This window comes from Colias philodice, chromosome 25, assembly GCF_061535455.1.
Source record: "Colias philodice isolate Cphi_HAF_F1 chromosome 25, ilColPhil1 Martin Lab GWU primary, whole genome shotgun sequence".
Taxonomy (NCBI): domain Eukaryota; kingdom Metazoa; phylum Arthropoda; class Insecta; order Lepidoptera; family Pieridae; genus Colias; species Colias philodice.
The window spans coordinates 120,191-141,208 of record NC_143110.1 but is presented as its reverse complement, the minus strand read 5'-3'; the positions used below and the strand labels follow the sequence as shown (position 1 = coordinate 141,208).

The 21,018-nt window shown below is 33.9% G+C and overlaps 1 protein-coding gene and 1 long non-coding RNA gene across 2 annotated transcripts; one reads left to right on the top strand and one right to left on the bottom strand.

Moving 5' to 3' along the window:
• Window positions 1–597: 597 nt before the first annotated feature.
• Window positions 598–11,126, bottom strand: LOC149477124 (solute carrier family 2, facilitated glucose transporter member 8-like). The gene is made up of 10 exons (XM_089710588.1): window positions 10,773–11,126; window positions 3,997–4,202; window positions 3,619–3,741; window positions 3,145–3,251; window positions 2,900–3,002; window positions 2,559–2,688; window positions 2,141–2,281; window positions 1,568–1,710; window positions 1,286–1,489; window positions 598–934 (listed from the first exon to the last, which is right to left on the bottom strand). Exons 1-10 carry the CDS (start codon window positions 10,834–10,836, stop codon window positions 638–640), a joined length of 1,518 nt encoding a protein of 505 aa, XP_089566714.1. The 5' UTR covers window positions 10,837–11,126; the 3' UTR covers window positions 598–637.
• A 2,483-nt stretch (window positions 11,127–13,609) lies between these two features.
• LOC149477123 (uncharacterized) lies at window positions 13,610–14,830 on the top strand. The gene is made up of 3 exons (XR_016317677.1): window positions 13,610–13,904; window positions 14,031–14,092; window positions 14,167–14,830. It is a non-coding gene; the product is annotated as an uncharacterized LOC149477123 (long non-coding RNA).
• The last annotated feature ends 6,188 nt before the right edge of the window (window positions 14,831–21,018 follow it).

Here is a 21,018-nt window from a genome sequence, read left to right as displayed (position 1 = left end):
CATAATATTATTATGTTTTTAAATACATTTTTCACTGTCGGATACATGTCGTATCGCATGCTGTGAAAGTGCCCATACTCGCTCAATGGCCAAACTTTGGCCCTGCATGAAATAGCCAATCAAAAATTTTCAGCTGAAATGAAGTTTTCATTACAAGAATGTAAATTATATGAACTTTTAGACATATTTACTTTATGGCGTTATCCAAGCTCCAGCATACTTTTACAGTGCCACAAACTTAACTGACCCGGTCGCAAAAACTAGAACTACGTACCGCCTTTTTGAAATGTCACAGTTTCACAGACTTTTGATACGGAATATTTTGTATAAATAGAAAGTTACATATTAATGTTAATTTACACCATTGGCAATGACATTATTGCCTTGCATCCGGGGAAATACTATTTAGCGGCACTAAAATCGACATCAGTGACACCACAGAGTGACACCGTCACCGGGTCAGTTAAGTTTGTGGCACTGTAGATAAAATGATAACGTCACTTGAAATACGTTTTATAGAGTTTCAAAGATACCCACCAAGTATGTCTATATCGATGGTTTACATCTTCACCTACTTATAGTTCAATAAAAAACAACTTCAGTCAACAACAACATTTTATTAAGCTTACTACCTAACTTAAAACCTAGTGCACACTGTTTCTTTACTTTCACTAGTCCCACAATCCTTCACTTTAACACTGTCACACGGCTGTTCCCTCGGCGCGAGAGCATCGTATATTTCCTCTGGAGTCTTGAGCCTGGTCTCCGGGACTGCGACGGTGGTGAACACCGCGTACGCGAGCGTGAGGGAGGCGGCTAGAGCGAGCGCCGCTTTGAGCCCGCCGTACGACGCTACGATGGGGAAGATTCCTACTTCTACTGCGTTGCCGAGACACGCAGCCGCTGTTACGAGCATCAGGGCACACCCACGATACTAGAAGAATAATAACAGACTATTCAATGATATGATGTCATATGGGTAACACTAGATGGAAGTAAACTATGGTTTATTCATTTTTTTAGGATTACCTTATCAAAAATTGTATTAAAACAAATATTATTATATCATGTATGAATGTGTCGTTTTAAAACTTCTATGGTATACATTTTTATCTCATTTGCTCAAACACATGCTATTACCTCGTTAAATAACCTACAGAAAATTTTAAATTGCAAAATTTTAAATCTTAATAACTTGACTAAAAAAAATAAAGCAGGATAGCAACACGCATGAGAACAATAATGTCAAACGGTCTTCAACAGCTTCTCAGTCGGCATACAACACCTGATAGTGGAACATATCGGCGAGCAGAGCGTAGGGCGCCGGCTGGAGCCCCGCGGCGTCGATCGCGACCGCGACGGCGATGGCCAGCGCGGCGCCCTGCACTCCCCCCGCGCCCCCCGCGCCCTCCACACCGCCCACGCCCAGCAGCACTGCCGCCGTGGCTAGAGCGCCTCCCACGCCCCAAGCACACCATACTATCAACAACTGAAACATAATGCATGAAAAATTATTTTTATTTATTTCTAGCGGACACGTATCACGTATATATGTGTTTGTGCTCACTCTGCGGCCGAGCCGCTCGACCAGGTAGAGCGAGAGCGCGGAGGCGGCGAGCTGCACCGCGCCCAGCAGCAGCGCGTGGCGCGCCGGCGTGGCCAGCTCCAGCGGGGCCAGCTCGCTCGCTGCCACCGGTGATGTGCTGTTCACTGTTTATAAACAACATTTACATTTATCAATAATAACATCACAGCCCTGTTCAGTTACAGTGACTGTCTGTCTGTCTGTCTGACAAGTCTATGAATCGAGCTAAGTTGATCAGCTCCTTGTTATTGATCGTGTGTGCTAACACCGTTTTAGAAATTGTCATGGTCGAAATGATCCGGTCAAATGATGAAAATGATGTTCAAAATACGATATAGAAAGTATCAGTAACATTTGACAAATTATAACCAGATGTTTGTCATTCAACATATTAATTAATTATCTCAGTTCCCCATTTTATTTCATCAATATTATCTGTCTACTGTATAATGTTCATATTTTTTTTTTAATTTTGGCAAAAAAGAGGTTCCTTCTTACGGTATTCCACGTCACTGTCTACATTTGTGTCCATATTTTAGAAATAAGTAACATTACCCAGTATAGGGCTGGCCTCGTCCCGCGCGAGTACGAACATGCGCTCCGCGTACTGCAGGATGGCCAGCACGCCGCACGCCTCCTGCCCCACCACCGCTAGACCACCTATTATAAAGGCCACTCGTCGTTGTCTATCTGCCACTGAAAGGCATACAACACACAAATGACTATAACATAGAAGGAAAGACTGGGACTGGAAGACAAAGAATCTAATGTGGCAAAAACTTACTAAAGAATATGTTTATTATTCTCCATGGGGTTTAGTATCGCAAGGTTCTGTAATGTAACGTAAACAAGAAAACATTAAAGATGCTTTATGGATGTTACAGGAAAGGCAATGCAGAAACGGCTCTGCAATTTCAAATTAATATTAATTTGTGTTTGTATTTTTGTTAACGGTTAATTTTCAATAACTTACGCATTTCCTTAGCCAGTTTAAAGGAAGACTGCTGCTCATCATCCAGTGGAGGCAGGGTCTTCAGTTCTGTTTCCAGGTGAGGGTCGAGCGGTGAGCGGCCGCGCAGCCACGCCAGCGCCGTGCGGGCTTCCTGAATGGCGCATATTTCAGTATATTCCCGATATTAAACACTTAAAAATAAGAATTCGCTTTCTCCCATGTTATACATAGGTATAATAACTATCACTTTTTTTCTAATTATAATCTTCATTATAATATAAATTTCAACCTTCTATAGTATAGTATAGTGTAGAATCTATACGAAATAAGGAATTAAACACAGAATTAAAATTGAAAGTTACCTCATCTTTTCCTTTAGCCGCAAGGAACGACGGCGACTCCGGCATCAACAGGAACACGAAGCAGTGACACACGGACAGACCGAGACACCACCACAGAACTGTCCTGAAACAGTTCTTTTTATAATATTTTGATCACCAACTAAATTTTCCCTTTGTTTCACTGGATGATAAGCCATTTTGATGCAAATCTTCACTGTCAACAAAAACTTTAAGATCTTCCAGTACAATTTTAAATTCTACCCTACCTTTGTGGAATTCTGGCGTCAGCAGCGAGGTACATGAGGAGCACTCCCAGGTTATGCGCCAGCGGGAGGGCTGACACTGCCGCGCCTCGCCAGCGATCGCTGCACATCTACACCATTTTAACACTTATACTTTCATCATGAAATATCTATATACTAAGCGAAAAACACGCTATTGAAATTATATTATGAAATCTTAATTTGAAAATCACTTTCTGACCCTTACTCTTGCCATTATTATGTGTTGGGTTAAATTGGCTCCCTCTTTCTTATTATTTGCCGAATCATTAGGTTGGAAAGCAATGTTCCAAATTGCAAAAGAACCAACTAATACTACTACTTCTACTACTAATACCTACTAATTCTTCAACTACTGCTACAATCTCTGTTTCTTCAACGGCTTCTTACACTATTTCTTCTACTGCTACTACCACTGCTTCTACTTCTATTACAAGTTTTTCTACTACCACTACACACCTCTCTAGCCAGAAGCGGGGCGAGCGCCCAGGCAGCCGCGCCGCCGAGCCCGGCCGTCACGCGTCCGCCCACTATCCACCACTGCCCTCCCCATGTCGCCACCAACTTCAGTGACCAGCATATCTGCCATATACAAATGCATTTAGATTTTCCTTCTTGTCTAAAGGCCGGTGAAGAAATAAAAGTCTTGCTGCACAAACACTTTGAAGTGAACATATTTTCTAGCAACTGTTCGACAAGTAGGTAACATTTTGAAGGTATTTGAAAAAAGAGTTATTCTAAATTGGAAGAAGTTGTGAACTTAAAAAACAAAACATGATGCCTTAATTATTGATCTTGAGAAATGTTATTAATAATTTTAATAAATGATGTCCTCACCACGAAGCCAGCGGAAGCTGCGATGACTGCGAACTTCCTCCCATAAGTGATAGCCTTGGCACTGAGCGGCACGCCCACGAAGGACGCCGCGAAGGTGACGACGGCCGCTGCCACCGCTCCCCCCGCGCCCTCCGCGCCGCCCGCCTCGCCGCTCGCCAGCGACACCCAGCCCAGCGCCAGCCCGAACGAGATTGTTGGCACGTTTACTGGAATATAATAGAATGGAATAGTACAGAACAGGACTAAACAGTATAGAATAGAAAATAACATAAAAGAATTTTAACAACGTAGTAACTTGTATAATTCTATTTTTTGTCTGATTCTACAATTAATTTAACTGAATAAGCCATCATAATACCACAGATAATACCATGTAGGTACTAGACTCGAGTATGGACACAATCGTTTATTTGTTGTTATTAAAATTAATTTTATACAAATATAAAGTATCAGATCAAATAAAATAATATATTTTTTACAACTACGAATAAAAATATCAACTACCATGGTATATAATATTATTAGAACACATAGAGATAGTATGTACTACTAGAGGGGTTATTCCAAACAAAAACATTGCGCGCGGCCGATGTGGTGGGGTACGTGTGGAACGAGCGAGGCGTGGCTTCAAGTTCAAAGATTAAGCAATGCGTGCAGATGCGACACATTGTGCAATCTGTTTACTCGGTACTATCTGGTGGTACTGATACTAGGGAATTAATAAAACGAGGATTTTATATTAAACTATGTATTTTAATTTCCTTTAAATAATATCAATTTAGTAAGCTTTTGTCGTTTTGTGTAGTAATCAATAGTTTTATCAGTTTTTGCTTCATGATGTAATCGAATTTTGGAGTATTGGTTTATAATAGCCCTAATTAAATGGATACGATGATTCAATGTTGATGGCGTTTACGTATAAGAAACTCACATTTTGAAAAATCTCACGTGAGATTCGAGGATGGGGGAGGGGTTGAATAAATTCTCACGACATCTCACCAGGGGGGGAGGGAGGTGCGGAAAATTTTAAAAAACACCTCACGTAATTTATGGACGCCCCCTTACTCGATCACAATTTTTGTAACGAATGTGAAAGACGAAACAATAAATACGCAAAGCGGCTTTTACTATAAACGGAACTACATTTAAAAATATACTTTATTTTATATTTATTGAGTTATAAGGTTGCTTCCATTCTGTTTATTTACATTCTCAAAAACATCAATCGCCGCAGAGGTGGCTTGCGACAAAGGCGGCTTGTGTCAAAGGCCTCGGCGATATCATTTAAGAACATAATATTATGTACTTTAGGCAAACTTGTAATAAGATCTATTTTACTTTCTTATTATTCCATTTGACAAGGATATTGGGTAAGATACCTATTGGAATAATTTTATTATTATGTATGTACTTATTAGATCCGCGAATAAAAAAAATTTTTAGTCGTGAATATAGAAATTGGGTCGCATTTTTTTAATCCGCGAATAGTGAAAACACGAATAAAGGAAGCGCGATTAAGGAACTTTTACTGTATTAGTTTCTGTGAATGTTGTGTTTATTTGTAATTGTTGTGCATAATAATTTATAAATCCTATTGGAACAACTGTTGATTAACCTTTTTTTAATAAATAAAAATAGGTAAATAAATAAATATTACTTAATATAACCTACCGTTTTACTTTGCGTAGTCGGGTAAAAGTATAAATATTTAGGTACTACACCACGGTAATCTTTCCTAGTATATATACATAGTTAAAAAAATCCAGTTACATTTTTTTAACAGACTCATCGATAGTGTCACGTCTGTGCTGTTAGTCTATGAAAAATGGCGCGAAACGCAGAACGCGTGGTGATTTTTCGCAAAATGATAACAATATTAGTAAAATGCATGACTTACTCATAATAAGGAAACTTACTGGTGAAAAGTCACTCCTCGGGCTTTGTTTGTATTATGGGAACTTGTAAAACAATATCTAAGCAAACACGAAGGCATTTTGAACAGAGCAATAACACGTGTTGACGCGGCAAGCGGGGGGCACAGTCCGACACAGACTAAAGAGACTTGTGATTCTTACCTCTAGCTCGTGTTAAAGAGAGTGTAGTAGCGATCGCCTCTCTAGTACGTAGTACATACTATCTCGATGTTAGAACACCACAAAACACAAAGCAAATAACAGTACTGTTGAATGAATCTTTACACCAGCGTCTTGTTCTGGTGCATTAAAATTTAAAACATAACTAGCAAGTAGCAAATACAATCGTAGCAAACATCATTTATTATAACCAATAACAATACGTGCTGTATGCCCATTACAAAATATGTATACCCATTACAAAACATGTATGTATTATGTACACGAGGTGTCCAACGGCCACGATCGCGCCCCTGACCATCTTATGCCAATATGTAAAAACTTAGTACTGAGCAGACCCGGTGACCTCGGAACTAAACAGCAAATATTGACGATCGGAACAGAACTAACTAAACTATAATATTTGAGATGGGAAATTTCGTCACCCGGACCTTACCAATTGCGTCCATAGTAATGTCTGGTCATTGATTAATCTTTCAATGTTTTTACAAAAAAAAATATAATATATCGATACTTAAATGTAGTTACATTCATGATAAATTTTTAAATTTCTTATATACATGTAGCAAATTATATTTTAATTCAATTATTTTCAAACTGGACAGGTGAGAAACCAGTCTAACCTCATAGTAATAACTTATTATTCAAAAAGAAAAGTAAACTTAAGCATGTATTTTTCATACACGTCAATAACATTCGTCGCATCGTGTTTCTTAAAATTGAAGACCTGTATCGAATTAGTGACATATTTGAACCAAATTTAAACACAAAACTAGTATACTATTGGTAGGTATATTACAATTACAATACAATTACTTAAACAATTCTATTTATACCTCTTTATTATATTATGCTCTACTTACAATTACTTTTTTATTATTGCTTTACTTATAAGCACAATAATTGTATTAAGCATAAATTTTATATATATTTTGTTTATTTAAACAATTAGATGACAGAGATCCAAAGCTCATGCAACCACGTGGGTCTATAACGTTTACATTATTCTCATTATCGACGCTTAACCCTTCTGTTAAACATTCCAAAATATATTATTGATAAGCATGTTAATGCAATAAAATAAATTTAAAAACCCATTGCTATGAACCAATATGTTCTCTATACTCTTTCTATTTTAGATTTTCAGTTCCATTTGATTTATCGATTTAATGTTTATAAAATGGTAAAAATGATGCCTATAGCAATGCTATATACAGCAGTTATTCTGGCTCATCCGTTTGGTGGTTTTCGCTCCTCCATACATTCTACAAACTTTGGCGTTTATAATATTAAGTTTATTATAATTTCCTTTTGCTTGTAACATTGCTTTGGACTTCAGAGGCACTTGCTCTTCAAACAATAAAGAAAGGTTAGAAACAACAATTATTTTTAGAATAATTCATAAAATAATAGTAGATAATGGCTTATTAAGAATGAACTAAAAATATAATACACACAAAAATATAGTACATTTAAACCTATCTCCTTGTATAATAAGATAAAAATGATTTCAATAAGATAAGTTTTAACTTTTAAGCAATTTACGTAAGTCGTAAATAACTTGATAATTTACTTGAATTTATCTTAATATTTATTACAGTACGTGTAAAACTCTTTTATTTTTTAGTTTATTACCTTGTAAACTATAGCATTGTTTTACTTAATAGTACTGTTTGTTTCATCTGAATATTAAGAAATAGTCCTTAAAATAATTATTGAAATAAAAAAAGTATGGACTCAATTAGTTTTGTGTTACTATTTGTAGGTAAATAGCTTCCTCGTTATTAACATTTAAATTACTTAAAATAAAAGGCTTGTTGTTGTTCCGTGTCCACTGTTAATAAACATGATGAATTTGTAATTCCATAAAAATACTAAATATAGGATCATTTTCTTATAAGAAGTGCTATTAAAAATTATAATATTCATTGCTTTCGGTATTTCCCAGTAATACCCACCCCCCCCGTACCCTCCGACCCCTGCAACACATCGACGAAACCGCATCATTCTAAACACACTTGATTATTATTGCACGCCTCATAAGCGAAGCGTTGAGGTGGGTACTACTGTCACTTCGCGCAAAACATCTGATTTTTCAAACTTAAAATGTCTTTATGTATCATAACATTGCACTTGTAAGATAATACATACACACATATATTAAGAAAAAACCCCTATTTTAACGTTCATGATATTTTTGATGTCATTTTTGTTATTTAAACTAGTTAAAAAACAGTTTAAAAAAGTTCTGTCTTAGACGTCCGTGTGTCTGTATGTGCGGATCCTTTTTCTTGTTAACACGATAGCGACCGAAATACTTTACTAATCGAGTCTTTTTTTCTCTCTTACGCTTGAGTATGCTCAGGAATAGAACCCTTTCATTTTTCAGGGTCTGATTCGATGTGGTTTAATTGTTATTAAATAAACAAAAATAATAATTAATAAATATTTATTAAAAAAAAATTATGAGGCGTGCACTTTTGGATTTTCCAAATTATTTGCCTAATGCTGTTGTCATAACAAAGTGCATGCAATTCAAGTATGGAAATATCCATACCTCTGATACCACAAATATTTTTAAGTTACCATCTCTACAAATTTAAATTTAAAAACAATCGTCATCATCAACCAAAAACCGTCGTAAAAAATAACATAATACAATATACTGCGTACAAAAAGAAATGTTTAGGTCATTGGACCGGTGCTATACGAGTCCAGCATCTCATCATACGAGAGACCAAAATAAGTGATCAAATAAAAACACTTCTAGTGTAAAGAATTCCTCTCGAAATGAAAACGTTTCCTCAACTTAACAATAATTAAATAATAAAGAGCGTGTGTGCCGAGCAATAATTAAATTATTAAACAAAAAAAACCTTATTAATGAAGTAATGTTGAGTTAAATATTATTATTGGATTGATAATTGATATTGGAGTTCCCAAAAACACAAACTACAATTTAATTTGTAGGAGTGGCCTAAACTTATAGGTACTTGGTCAATTTATCTATTGTTCATGAATTTCCCGGAAAACCCAGTTAATAAGAGCTACCCGTCATCTGATTGACCCATCATCAAGATTGTTTGGTCGCACAATGGCTGACAAATCCGATGGGATGTTGTGCAGGTACGCTATAATCATAATTAACGTTTCTGCTTATACTCGTTTCCGTAAAAACCTTTGTAGATACCATAGAAATCTAAATAACAAGACACATGTTATTTAGATTTCTATGGTAGATACGCATGTAGTCACAATAAATAGACTTACATGTACCTAAGTCTAGACTCTATCATTTTTGAGAGTAAGAAGAACAGGTTCACCGCAACAATATAATATGTCTAGACTCTATCATTTTTGAGAGTAAGAAGAACAGGTTCACCGCAACAATATAATATGTCTAGACTCTATCATTTTTGAGAGTAAGAAGAACAGGTTCACCGCAACAATATAATATGTCTAGACTCTATCATTTTTGAGAGTAAGAAGAACAGGTTAACCGCAACAATATAATATGTCTAGACTCTATCATTTTTGAGAGTAAGAAGAACAGGTTCACCGCAACAATATAATATGTCTAGACTCTATCATTTTTGAGAGTAAGAAGAACAGGTTCACCGCAACAATATAATATGTCTAGACTCTATCATTTTTGAGAGTAAGAAGAACAGGTTCACCGCAACAATATAATATGTCTAGACTCTATCATTTTTGAGAGTAAGAAGAACAGGTTCACCGCAACAATATAATATGTCTAGACTCTATCATTTTTGAGAGTAAGAAGAACAGGTTCACCGCAACAATATAATATCATCGCATTTTTAGTAGTTACTTAGTTAGTCAATTTAGGTTCTGCTCATTTTTACACAACTACTTTTTATACATTTTTTTTCTGAAATATATTTTAAATAATGTTTGGATTATTTTTAATTTCGAGTATTCAAACTGATATACTTATAGAGAATTTCTACGAAATATTATCTCTTCCATATGATATTTAAAAACCCTAATCCTGAACTTTCATACATAACATAAATCATTTTAATTATCAACAAACCCGTGGCATGATGCAACTCACATTAACTCAAGCAGTCGCGATGTAATCGTAACATTTTAGAACAAATGCGGCAAATTGCTTTTCAATTTCCAATTTCAATAAACAATGTAGCCAATATTTAATTTCTATTTGTATTGATTAATCTCCTTCTCATAATAATACATAAAACATAATAGCATAAGCATAATACTGATAATTTTACGACGCTACTTACGCCTTATTCTATTTATTATTTATGGTTCTGTAGTAACTAGTAATATACATTATTATAAATTAATATATATAATATTAGTTTAGTTATTATTTGCTATTTATATTGCTTGCGAATGCATATTTTGCTGAATATGGGTATTGATAATTATTATTTCTTTTTTTGATGTGCGACCAATTATTAATTAAATTAAAACATAGTTCTTTCAATCTAAAATGCCTAAAAAAATATTTGATTCTACGATAGTGATAATATCACTAATATTATTTATTGTATTTCTTGATAATATAAGACTAAAATTTTTACTCATACTGAGCGCTCACATCACAAGTGCTAATCATTAATTGCAAAAGAAAGTTCAATTAATTCTGTACTTCATGAAAACTACATCTTTAGTGATAAAAAGCTGACTTACTGAGAATCACTACGATTGTTTGATGAACGGCGCCTCTGATCTGTGTGGATGTAGCCGCCCTCATCGCTCAGCCTCCTCAAGCTCTTCCTTCGCACTATTGTTATTGTTTATCCAGTCAGGGTGTTTACTCCTTAAACCACCTCACTTTTGACCACTTAACACGATGTAATTAGGATATTTTCGGTATAGAATTGTATTGAAATTGAATAAACTTTATACTGTATCAATTGTGTGACCTATGTTTAAAGTCTAAAAATAATAGATACGGGTAAGAAAAGCGAAAAAGGCATGTAGTCAGTTTTCCACGCGCCACGGACGGCGAGAGCAGAGAGCGGTCACTGCGGCGCGGCGGCCGGCGCGCCAGTATAAGAGCGCCCGCGCACTGCCCGTGCCACACGTACGGGTAAACACAGAAAGCTTCTATAATTTGTGTTCAGAGATACTAATGTTTAGTTATTTTTTAGATAGTATTCATGTATAGTGAATGAATGATCTTTTTATTTTTGTTGGCGGTAGTTCGAAATTAAATAGGTAACTGTTCTCTACAAAATACAGCTCTGTAGCTGTTCGTTAACCTTCTTCTGTAGCGCTGTAGTTCTTTACCTTATAAGGAATATGGAACGATTCACTTTAAATAGGTACATATATTTCATTGTATAAGAAAAATTTAATATAATATTTTTATTGGTTAGAGCTCCATTTCCATGTAATAACTTCGTGTTAGGTACTAATTTTCATAATTAATGAGTATCTGACGTAAAGACGTGAAAACGTAGTATATAACTACCTAGCTACCGATATCACACCTATATTCAGAATATGAAGACTTTTTAATATCCTATTTAAAACGCGATTACTTAAATTTATAACGCCTAATATACCAATACCAATGGATCGAAAATTTACAGCGCTGAGATATATCGATAAAAATTAGTAGTATAGTACGTTATTTTTTGCCGCAGCTCTCTCTTTTCTTCGTTACTTAACTTCTAAGGGAAAAGCTTTAATTTTTACTTCATTACTTAAATTGCTTCATAAATGACAACTTGAGAAGGCTACGCGGACGTTAGTTTCATGAGGCATAGAAATAAAATTTACATTTTAGCAAGAACCCTCCGCGGTTTGCTGAATTCATAATCGCTATTCGCTACCACTCCACAGTAACACATTGCAAGAATATACAGACTTGAGACAGACTATTTACAGGCACAGTAAAACATAGAAAAATTTAACATTCATTTAACATCGTAATTGATAAGGAAAATGTTAATTTCTACCTAGCTTTCCGGCCGTGGCTTCGCTCGCGTGCTCTACAGATTTTTTTAAGTACTAACAAAAAGACTGACAGGAATTGTAATCCATTGTTTTGCTTTGACATTATCTAATTATCTGGTTATTTCTTTATCTACTTAGGTAGTACCTAAACAAGTATCGATCTCAGTTAATAGTCATTGTTGGGGCGTTTAATATATTTTTATTTAACTATAGGTATTTGGTAGTGGTCGTGTTGAAAAGACCCTGTAATAGATTAATAAAGACTCTAGTTAATGACAAATGTATTAAAAATACCATACCATACCATACTTACAAGAGATAATAAAAACAAAATAAACAAAACATTATAATTACAAAAAAACAATATGCGATGTTAAGATTACCATTCCTTGACCCCTACAGTTAGTTACGAGAAGCTCAAGTGTTTTATTTTGTTTGTGTTATAGAATTAACGTTTTGAATTATTATGTAGCTGTCTCATAATCTTACGACAATTTTTCGGATGTAAACAATATAACAATATTTAACACAATTTAAAAATAGCTCTCAAAAACACAGTGTAAATAATATAATATTCTAAAAATTTCCCTTATACGGTTATCCTCATAACATAGAACTTCAAAAAATTCCCGTGAAGAGGAAAACGTGTAGCGTGCGACTCGCTTCGTGTCTCGCATAAGAATGAGCTTCAAAAGAGTGCTTATAATTTTCCGACAACCCAAACTCTAATGGGCCCAACACAAATGTTATATCGCTTTATCCCTATTTACGTTGGTAATAAAAAGTGTTATAACATTTCTATGATAATAATATATATTTTGAACCAAATACAAACTAGTCTAACTAAAATATTATGTCTGACCCTATTGCACGCCTCATAAGCGAAGCGTTGAGGTGGGTACTACTGTCACTTCGCGCAAAACATCTGATTTTTCAAACTTAAAATGTCTTTATGTATCATACATTGCACTTGTAAGATAATACATACACACACATATTAAGAAAAAACACTATTTTTAACGTTCATGATATTTTTGATGTCATTTTTGTTATTTAAACTAGTTAAAAAACAGTTTAAAAAAGTTCTGTCTTGGACGTCCGTGTGTCTGTATGTGCGGATCCTTTTTCTTGTTAACACGATAGCGACCGAAATACTTTACTAATCGAGTCTTTTTTTTTCTCTTACGCTTGAGTATGCTCAGGAATAGAACCCTTTCATTTTTCAGGGTCTGATTCGATGTGGTTTAATTGTTATTAAATAAACAAAAATAATAATTAAGGTGATGAATTAATTTTTCTAACATTTACGGCCCTTTTTAAACCTTCGTAATTTTTATATTATTAAAGTTGTCGTGATGAAAATTCTTGACAAGAAAGTTCAATAGTAACACAATACGTCTACCGTTTTAGAAACATGATTCCATGATATTTTCTCGATAGAAAAAAAATACAAAGTTCTCATTGTTATTTTTTTATAATCTCTGGCATCTTCAAAATAACAAACGTAAAGTTACGACTTTTTGGATATTAACTATAAAATATACTTACAACCTATACGTCTACCGATTTAGAATTTTGAAATATGCGATGGTTTTGAAATAAACAAGAAATACTTGAAATTAGCGCGCGACCAGCCAATATAGCGAGAGCCGCCCTGTACCTTCCTACCCCGATCGCTGCACGAGTCATTCCCGCTACGGCCGTCACACGGGGAACTTGTGTCGCTCACGCAATCGTAAAAAAGGGTGACAACACGATAAGACAAAATGAGACAAATGGGGACAATAAAGAAAATAAGAAGAAGAAACATAAAGGTTGGAGGAAAAAGAATGCTTACAATTGGAACAAATTAATGAAGTAAGTTGGTTTTATTTTAAATTTGATGATAATTGTATTATAGACGATGTTTGATATGTACCCCTGTTTTAAGTACATAACGAATGTGTAAGATTTTTTCATTTATAGCATAGATAATCTTTTCAGAAATCCGGAATCCAGAAGGAAAATAAACCCACTGATTGTTCACAATGTGAACCCACTCCTTCGTAAGTACCTTTATTCAGTCAAAAATGTATGTTATCAACGTTCTACTGGTTTTATCGCATGATTCCATTTTTAGCAAAAAGCAACAAAGTGCAAAGAAATAAAAAATCATGGTGAACTTAGTGGAAGTATGGCGGACATAATATGGAACAGGAGCTCATTGGAGTAGTATTATATTTAAAAAAAATACGAAATAATTTCAAGAATTACATTTCTTAGAAGGTGGTAGATAAGTATGTTGTATAAAGAATTTGATGTTGATATTTATTTCATTTATACTTACTACACCTGTGCGGGAAATTGCTTAGTAATAAAACAGGTTTATATTCATATTTACATAGTAATGTGAGTTTTCATTTCGAAAAATTTTGTGTAAGTATATTAAATTGAGTTCCTGGGTGATCTGGAAACACAATTGGGCCCGGAAGATGGCGCTGCAGTCACTCCTCCTAATGACATGAACCGATTTGGATGAATATTTGTGTGCACATTTCATTTTTGTGGGATGATTGGTTGATTCGCTTTCACATTAGCTAATATTATGTATTTTTGTTGTTAGAAAGTAAACTTAATTTAATGTTTATAATACATTATTATTGGTATAAATAAGCCAGTGTTCGTCTCACATTGCTGTACCTGCCTACCTACCCTACCAGGGCCTAACTTTGTTCTGGCTATTTTATTTTGATTATTTGTAATGAATAATTACAATTATAATAGAGTGCAAAAAATAAATACATGCGTCAATATATTTTGTGCTTTTTTTTAAACAATTTTTTTATTTAAAAAAATATCATTCCGACCGCGGCTTTGCCCGCGTGGAATTAGGTTATATCGTGAATCCTGTTTTATCCCACAGAAGTGTTCAGTTCGGATAAAAAGTATCCTATGTGTAAATCCAGGCAATTAGCTATATTTTATCAAAATTGGTAATGTAGTCTTGACGTGATTAAGTAACAACTAACAAAAAAATATACAAATTAACATCCAAAGTTTCGCATCAGTTTTACTGTATTAGTGATATCTTCCACTCTTGACTTTGACTGAGAAAAATTAGGGTTTATAACTACTTTCAGAAATAGTACCTTTCATTTCTGGGCATGATGTAATATCTACGTCAGCATCAAATTCTATCTAAATCAATTCAGTAGTCCGCGTTATTGAGTACCATTTCATTTTTTCAGAGTAACAATATTTTTTGTTATTTTAAAGATTATTTATAACCTGTATTATTTTGTAATAAAGTAAACATTACGAAATAATAATAATTATTAATAATGTCTAAGTAGTTGTTGGAAAGAAGATTATTTGTTTATAAGCAAGAAAATAAAACCAATAAATCAACAATTGAATAAATGTATAACAATATTATAACTGTATGACGACTCCATACATGTTTGTCCCGAGTCGGCCAGCGGCAGCGCGGCGAGTATGCAAGAATGACTTCGCGCACACCGGCGTTCGCGATAGCGAGCTATTAGACTCCGCCCGCCAAGCAGTGGATTTTTTTTTGTGTATCGTCTTAATAAATATTTATTAAAAAAAAATTATGAGGCGTGCACTTTTGGATTTTCCAAATTATATTTTTTACCTATGTTTACAATTTGACATTCGCTGAAGCTTGTAACGTATCCTACGTTACGTTACTCTATTTCCGAAAACTGTTCCCAAATTTTCCTTACTAGCATATTAATTTATTTTTTCATAAGTAATTATTAATGCTTTAAATTTCTAATTTTGAAAAAATATATTTATTATTTAGCCTTACGATACCGTCTCACAAATTACGCGTTTGGAGATTTTCCATTCATCTGTGTAGGTTGATGGCTGAGCACATTTAACATATTTTAAATAGTTTTTGCACGACTATAAGACGCGTATATTTTTCTATTTTTTTTTCATTTTCTAGTTCTAAATGGATCTCTTATACATAGGGAACTGTTTGTCTAAACATAAGTACTAAAAACATAAAATCGTTGTATGTTTGAACGCGCTATTCTCAGGAATCACTGGACTGACTTCAAAAATTCTTTCACCGTTATGCCGTTGGGCATGTAAATTTTACAAACTTCGGCGAAAATATTATGTTCTTACCACAGGCGAAGCATGGGGGACTGCTAGTGGATTAAATTTCAAACTAGCGTCCCGACAGAGTACAGACACATTGTAATACTGTGGTAAAGACGTTCTCATGTCTTCGCGGAAGTTGTCAAACCCGTGAAGTTTAAATAAAAGTTAAATTTTCGCCCTTTTCCGCAAGCCGGACAAATAACGAACACAAATGAACACATCAAAATAAGAAATAAAAATAATTTTCGATATCGGTGTAACTGTTCACGCGATCATTTTTACATATTATTAATATCTCTATATTATTACATTATATTATACACTCGAAATCGGGCCTCGGCATTGGGTCCTTTTGGTCAATATTTATTTTAAGCTTCATCACAGAATAAAAACTAGTAGGCTTCGTCTGAATGATATTCTAAATATTTTCTAAACCATGGATTATTAATAGTGAATACCTAACCTAAACTAGCGTTCAGCTACTATTAAAGTGTTCTAGGGGTCACCCATCTTCAGGATGTCTAATTCAATTTTTCTAGAATTATATTCTATTTATTGTTTTAATCTAGGTTTGAACTGCATTTATAACAAAACACATAGTAGAGGAAAAGAATTAATTATCCAAGATACTTAATATTTATTATACCTAATATCGATGCGATAATCTAAAGTAAGTAACACAGGTAAGTAATATAATATGCAAAGCAATGGGACAGAAACATTACTGCGTAGTAGGTGGGAGTAGGTAAAATATATCGATGCCACGTTTTCCCCAGATGAGGAAGATAAGTACTTACGACTTTATTGTTAATTTTCCTTTATCTTTATATTATTTCGCAACTGATAAATCTAATTTAGTAATACCTACCTACGTTAAAAGTAGGTAAGTAAATAAGTTTGAAAAATCAGATGTTTTGCGCGAAGTGACAGTAGTACCCACCTCAACGCTTCGCTTATGAGGCGTGCAATTGCATTATATCTAAGTAAAGTTAATTGAAGATTTATTTATCATTCCATTTGTAAATTATATACTTACTTAGTTAGGTAACGATGAAAATAAAAATAACGAAAAAAAAATCAAATGTGTGTAAAAGCGCTGAATACGAATACTTATGCCAAGGCACCTTAGATCATTAATTACGTAAAAGTATTTTGTTATAATAAATGATGCATCAATACAGGATGTACCAATCAATTAAATCTTTTATCCTTTTTCGAATCGATAATATTATAATTAAAAAAAAAAAACTCAAAACTCAAACATTCATTTATTCAATTAGACTACTATCACAGTATTACCATTATTTCCTACAGTAGTGCGACGAATGTACTTGTGCAGAGAAACGGAGGGGAACTGGCGGGGGTCGGGCGACGCGGGCCGCGTAAAGCAAACACGCTTAGTTTGCTTTACCTAGCGCGAAAGGATGACGCAGTCGTATTTTTTGTGTAATAATTTTATTATACATAGGTACTTACATATTCTATTATGGCGCGCACAAACTGTTCGGTTTACGGATGTAAATCTACATTGAAATCCCAGAAGGAAACAATATTTCAGAAAGATTCTATTAATTGTATCTGTTGAATTAAAATCAAATCTATGTATATATGTTGTCCTCATTATTTTCTAATCAGATTGTACATCCCAATGCGAATGCATTACTTAGTTAAATGTTATAATATACAATTAAGAACATCCAAAAATAAAGTGTCCACGTAAATAATATTTAGCAGTGCAATATCTGTAATTATATATTTATGAACAAATAATTACATCAGATTTAATAATCGCCATTATTTTGAATGTACATATGAATAAAGATTTCATCATAATATTAATAATCACAATTGTTTTATTTCCCATTTGTTGCAACCCTAGCGTATTTTCGTGTGGCAGCGTCATTACCTACGCTGGCGGCGGCATCGCGCGACATCAAAGGCGATTCCTTACTGTAGGAAATAATGGTAATACTGTGCTACTATTTAGTAGCACTTTCGAATCGTCATTACATAGTATTTTTAACATTTACCACCGATACTATTAAGAGTATACCTACTCTTAATATTATAAATTACTAGCGGTCCGCCCCGGCTTCGCCCGTGGTACATATTATGAAAAATAGATGTTGGCCGATTCTCAGACTTACCCGATATGCACAGAAAATTTCATGAGAATCGGTCCACCCGTTTCGGAGGAGTATGCAGACTAACATTGTGACACGAGAATTTTATATATAAGACTAGCGGTCCGCCCCGGCTTCGCCCGTGGTACATATGAAAAATAGATGTTGGCCGAATCTCAGACTTACCCGATATATGCACAGAAAATTTCATGAGAATCGGTCCACCCGTTTCGGAGGAGTATGCAGACTAACATTGTGACACGAAAATTTTATATATAAGATAATATTATCGATTATAATCCATACTAATATTATAAATGCGAAAGTAACTCTGTCTGTCTGTCTGTTACTCAATCACGCCTAAACTTCTGAACCAATTTGCATGTAATTTGGTATGGAGATATTTTGATACCCGAGAAAGGACATAGGCTACCTTTTATTGCGAAATATGTACCACGGGCGAAGCCGGGGCGGACCTCTAGTATTATTATAAATGCGAAAGTGTGTTTTTTCGTTTTAATGTGACATGGCCATGGGTAATGATTAGCAATAGGTACTCAAGTTCTTTGATAAATATTAAGTACCGTAAGGCTTAAATCTATATAATTAGATAATATAATTTTACGTATTCATAGATAAATAATCACATAATAATATTCTTAATAATATTAATATGTACCGTGAAACCTGCTTACTTTGCCACTTTTTCATATTGTGTCAAAAAGTTCGATTCGCTTTAAAAAAATATAATTGTATGAAAACGTAATGAGTAACCTGCACCTAGACGTAGTAAATTTCATGAAAATTTACATTATTACTAAATATCTATTTCATTTTTGTAAATTATAATATTTTAAGCATAAAAACAATTATGGCAAAGTTAGCTGTCACTTCTGGTAAATTTGCCATATGAAAGAAAAAATGAAATTTTTGGAGTTTATGAGGTTAAAAAGTAATATATATTTGCACTCTTCCTATATCCCGTAAAATAAAGTAAAAACTTTATATTATTTAGCACTGGTAATTTAACTCTCTAAGAAGGTGGCAAATTCACCAACCTTTCCAAAATATTTCCTATATAAGAAGAAGTTAGAGTTAGGGTTGTCAAATAAAAATGTTTTCGTAGTAGGAACAATTATTTTAGTAAAAGTAAAAAAAAAAACATAATCAATTACTTCTAGTTAGTTTCTTAACTTTGAATTGTTTTACATAATAAAACAAAAAAAAATAGTATTCATTAAACTAACTTTTTTTTTAATATCACACATTACACGACATTCCTAAAAGATTTAAACAATGACAAATTCTTATTTATATGATCTTGATTGAATATAAAAATTGTTGTTATTTTAAACTTGATAGGAACCAATCCAATCAAGTTTTAAAATCCGTTTGTACACATTATTTCCTATTAGCTGTACTTTATGTGTCTCTATTTCTTTTGTGTGTGCAATAAATAATTAAATAAATAAATACCTACCTTTTGTAAAACAACCTTCATTTAAGCACATGCACTGTGTATTTCATACCTGGCTACCTAACTATTTATATTTTTTTTTCACCAGTCAGTAGGTACTTACAATAACAGTTTAATTAAAATATTCATCAGAAATTTTGTGGCAGCCCTAACCTCCAACAAAACATGGCAAAGTCACCATCACAGACGTTGTGATTGGGGTTGTTGAATTTACCAATACCAATTGCGAAGTAAAGGTAGCTTGTAGCACAGCAAATCAGCTTTTATTTAGCTAAAGAACATTATGTTAACATAATATCAAAAAAATACTTACGTAGGCAATGCTTTTCCCGTTTGTTTTTGTAAAAGTTCCGGAGCACTAAGTTTCATACCGCCAACATTCGAAAAAAGTAACCGCCGAAAATGACATCTCAAAAACAAGCTGCGTTGCCACATCTCATTCGGTGGTGCCATTTAACTCATAAATTTTACTATACAGGCATGCATACATTACAAAAAACTGATATTAAGATGTGACTACACTTTTTCCCTCAGAAGTTGGCTATGGCAAAGTCTGCAACCGTTGGCAAAGCTAGCAGGTTTTACCGGTATTGCATATTTTCATCTGTCTCGGAGCAATTAAATTGCTCCGAGTCGTCTGTGGTTTCATCACAGTTATTATCTCAGAGCAATTTTATTGCTCTGAGGTTATTATAATACCCACAGATAATACCCATAATACCATACTGCTTTATTTTTATTATTTTTTAATATTTGCAACTGTTTGAAATGTAAACAGCTGTGAAATGTCAAACTATGACATTAGATTTTGACAAGTCCGATCCCACAGTATTACCATTATTTCCTACAGTAAGGAATCGCCTTTGATGTCGCGCGATGCCGCCGCCAGCGTAGGTAATGACGCTGCCACACGAAAATACGCTAGGGTTGCAACAAATGGGAAATAAAACAATTGTGATTATTAATATTATGATGAAATCTTTATTCATATGTACATTCAAAATAATGGCGATTATTAAATCTGATGTAATTATTTGTTCATAAATATATAATTACAGATATTGCACTGCTAAATATTATTTACGTGGACACTTTATTTTTGGATGTTCTTAATTGTATATTATAACATTTAACTAAGTAATGCATTCGCATTGGGATGTACAATCTGATTAGAAAATAATGAGGACAACATATATACATAGATTTGATTTTAATTCAACAGATACAATTAATAGAATCTTTCTGAAATATTGTTTCC

Coding starts and splice junctions, on each gene's coding strand:
- LOC149477124 (XM_089710588.1), bottom strand. CDS start 10,836: ATGAGGGCGGCTACATCCACACAGATCAGAGGCGCCGTTCATCAAACA. Junction 3,003..3,144: donor GACGCCAGAATTCCACAAAG/GTAGGGTAGAAT, acceptor GAACTGTTTCAG/GACAGTTCTGTGGTGGTGTC. Junction 2,282..2,558: donor TAAACTGGCTAAGGAAATGC/GTAAGTTATTGA, acceptor TATGCCTTTCAG/TGGCAGATAGACAACGACGA.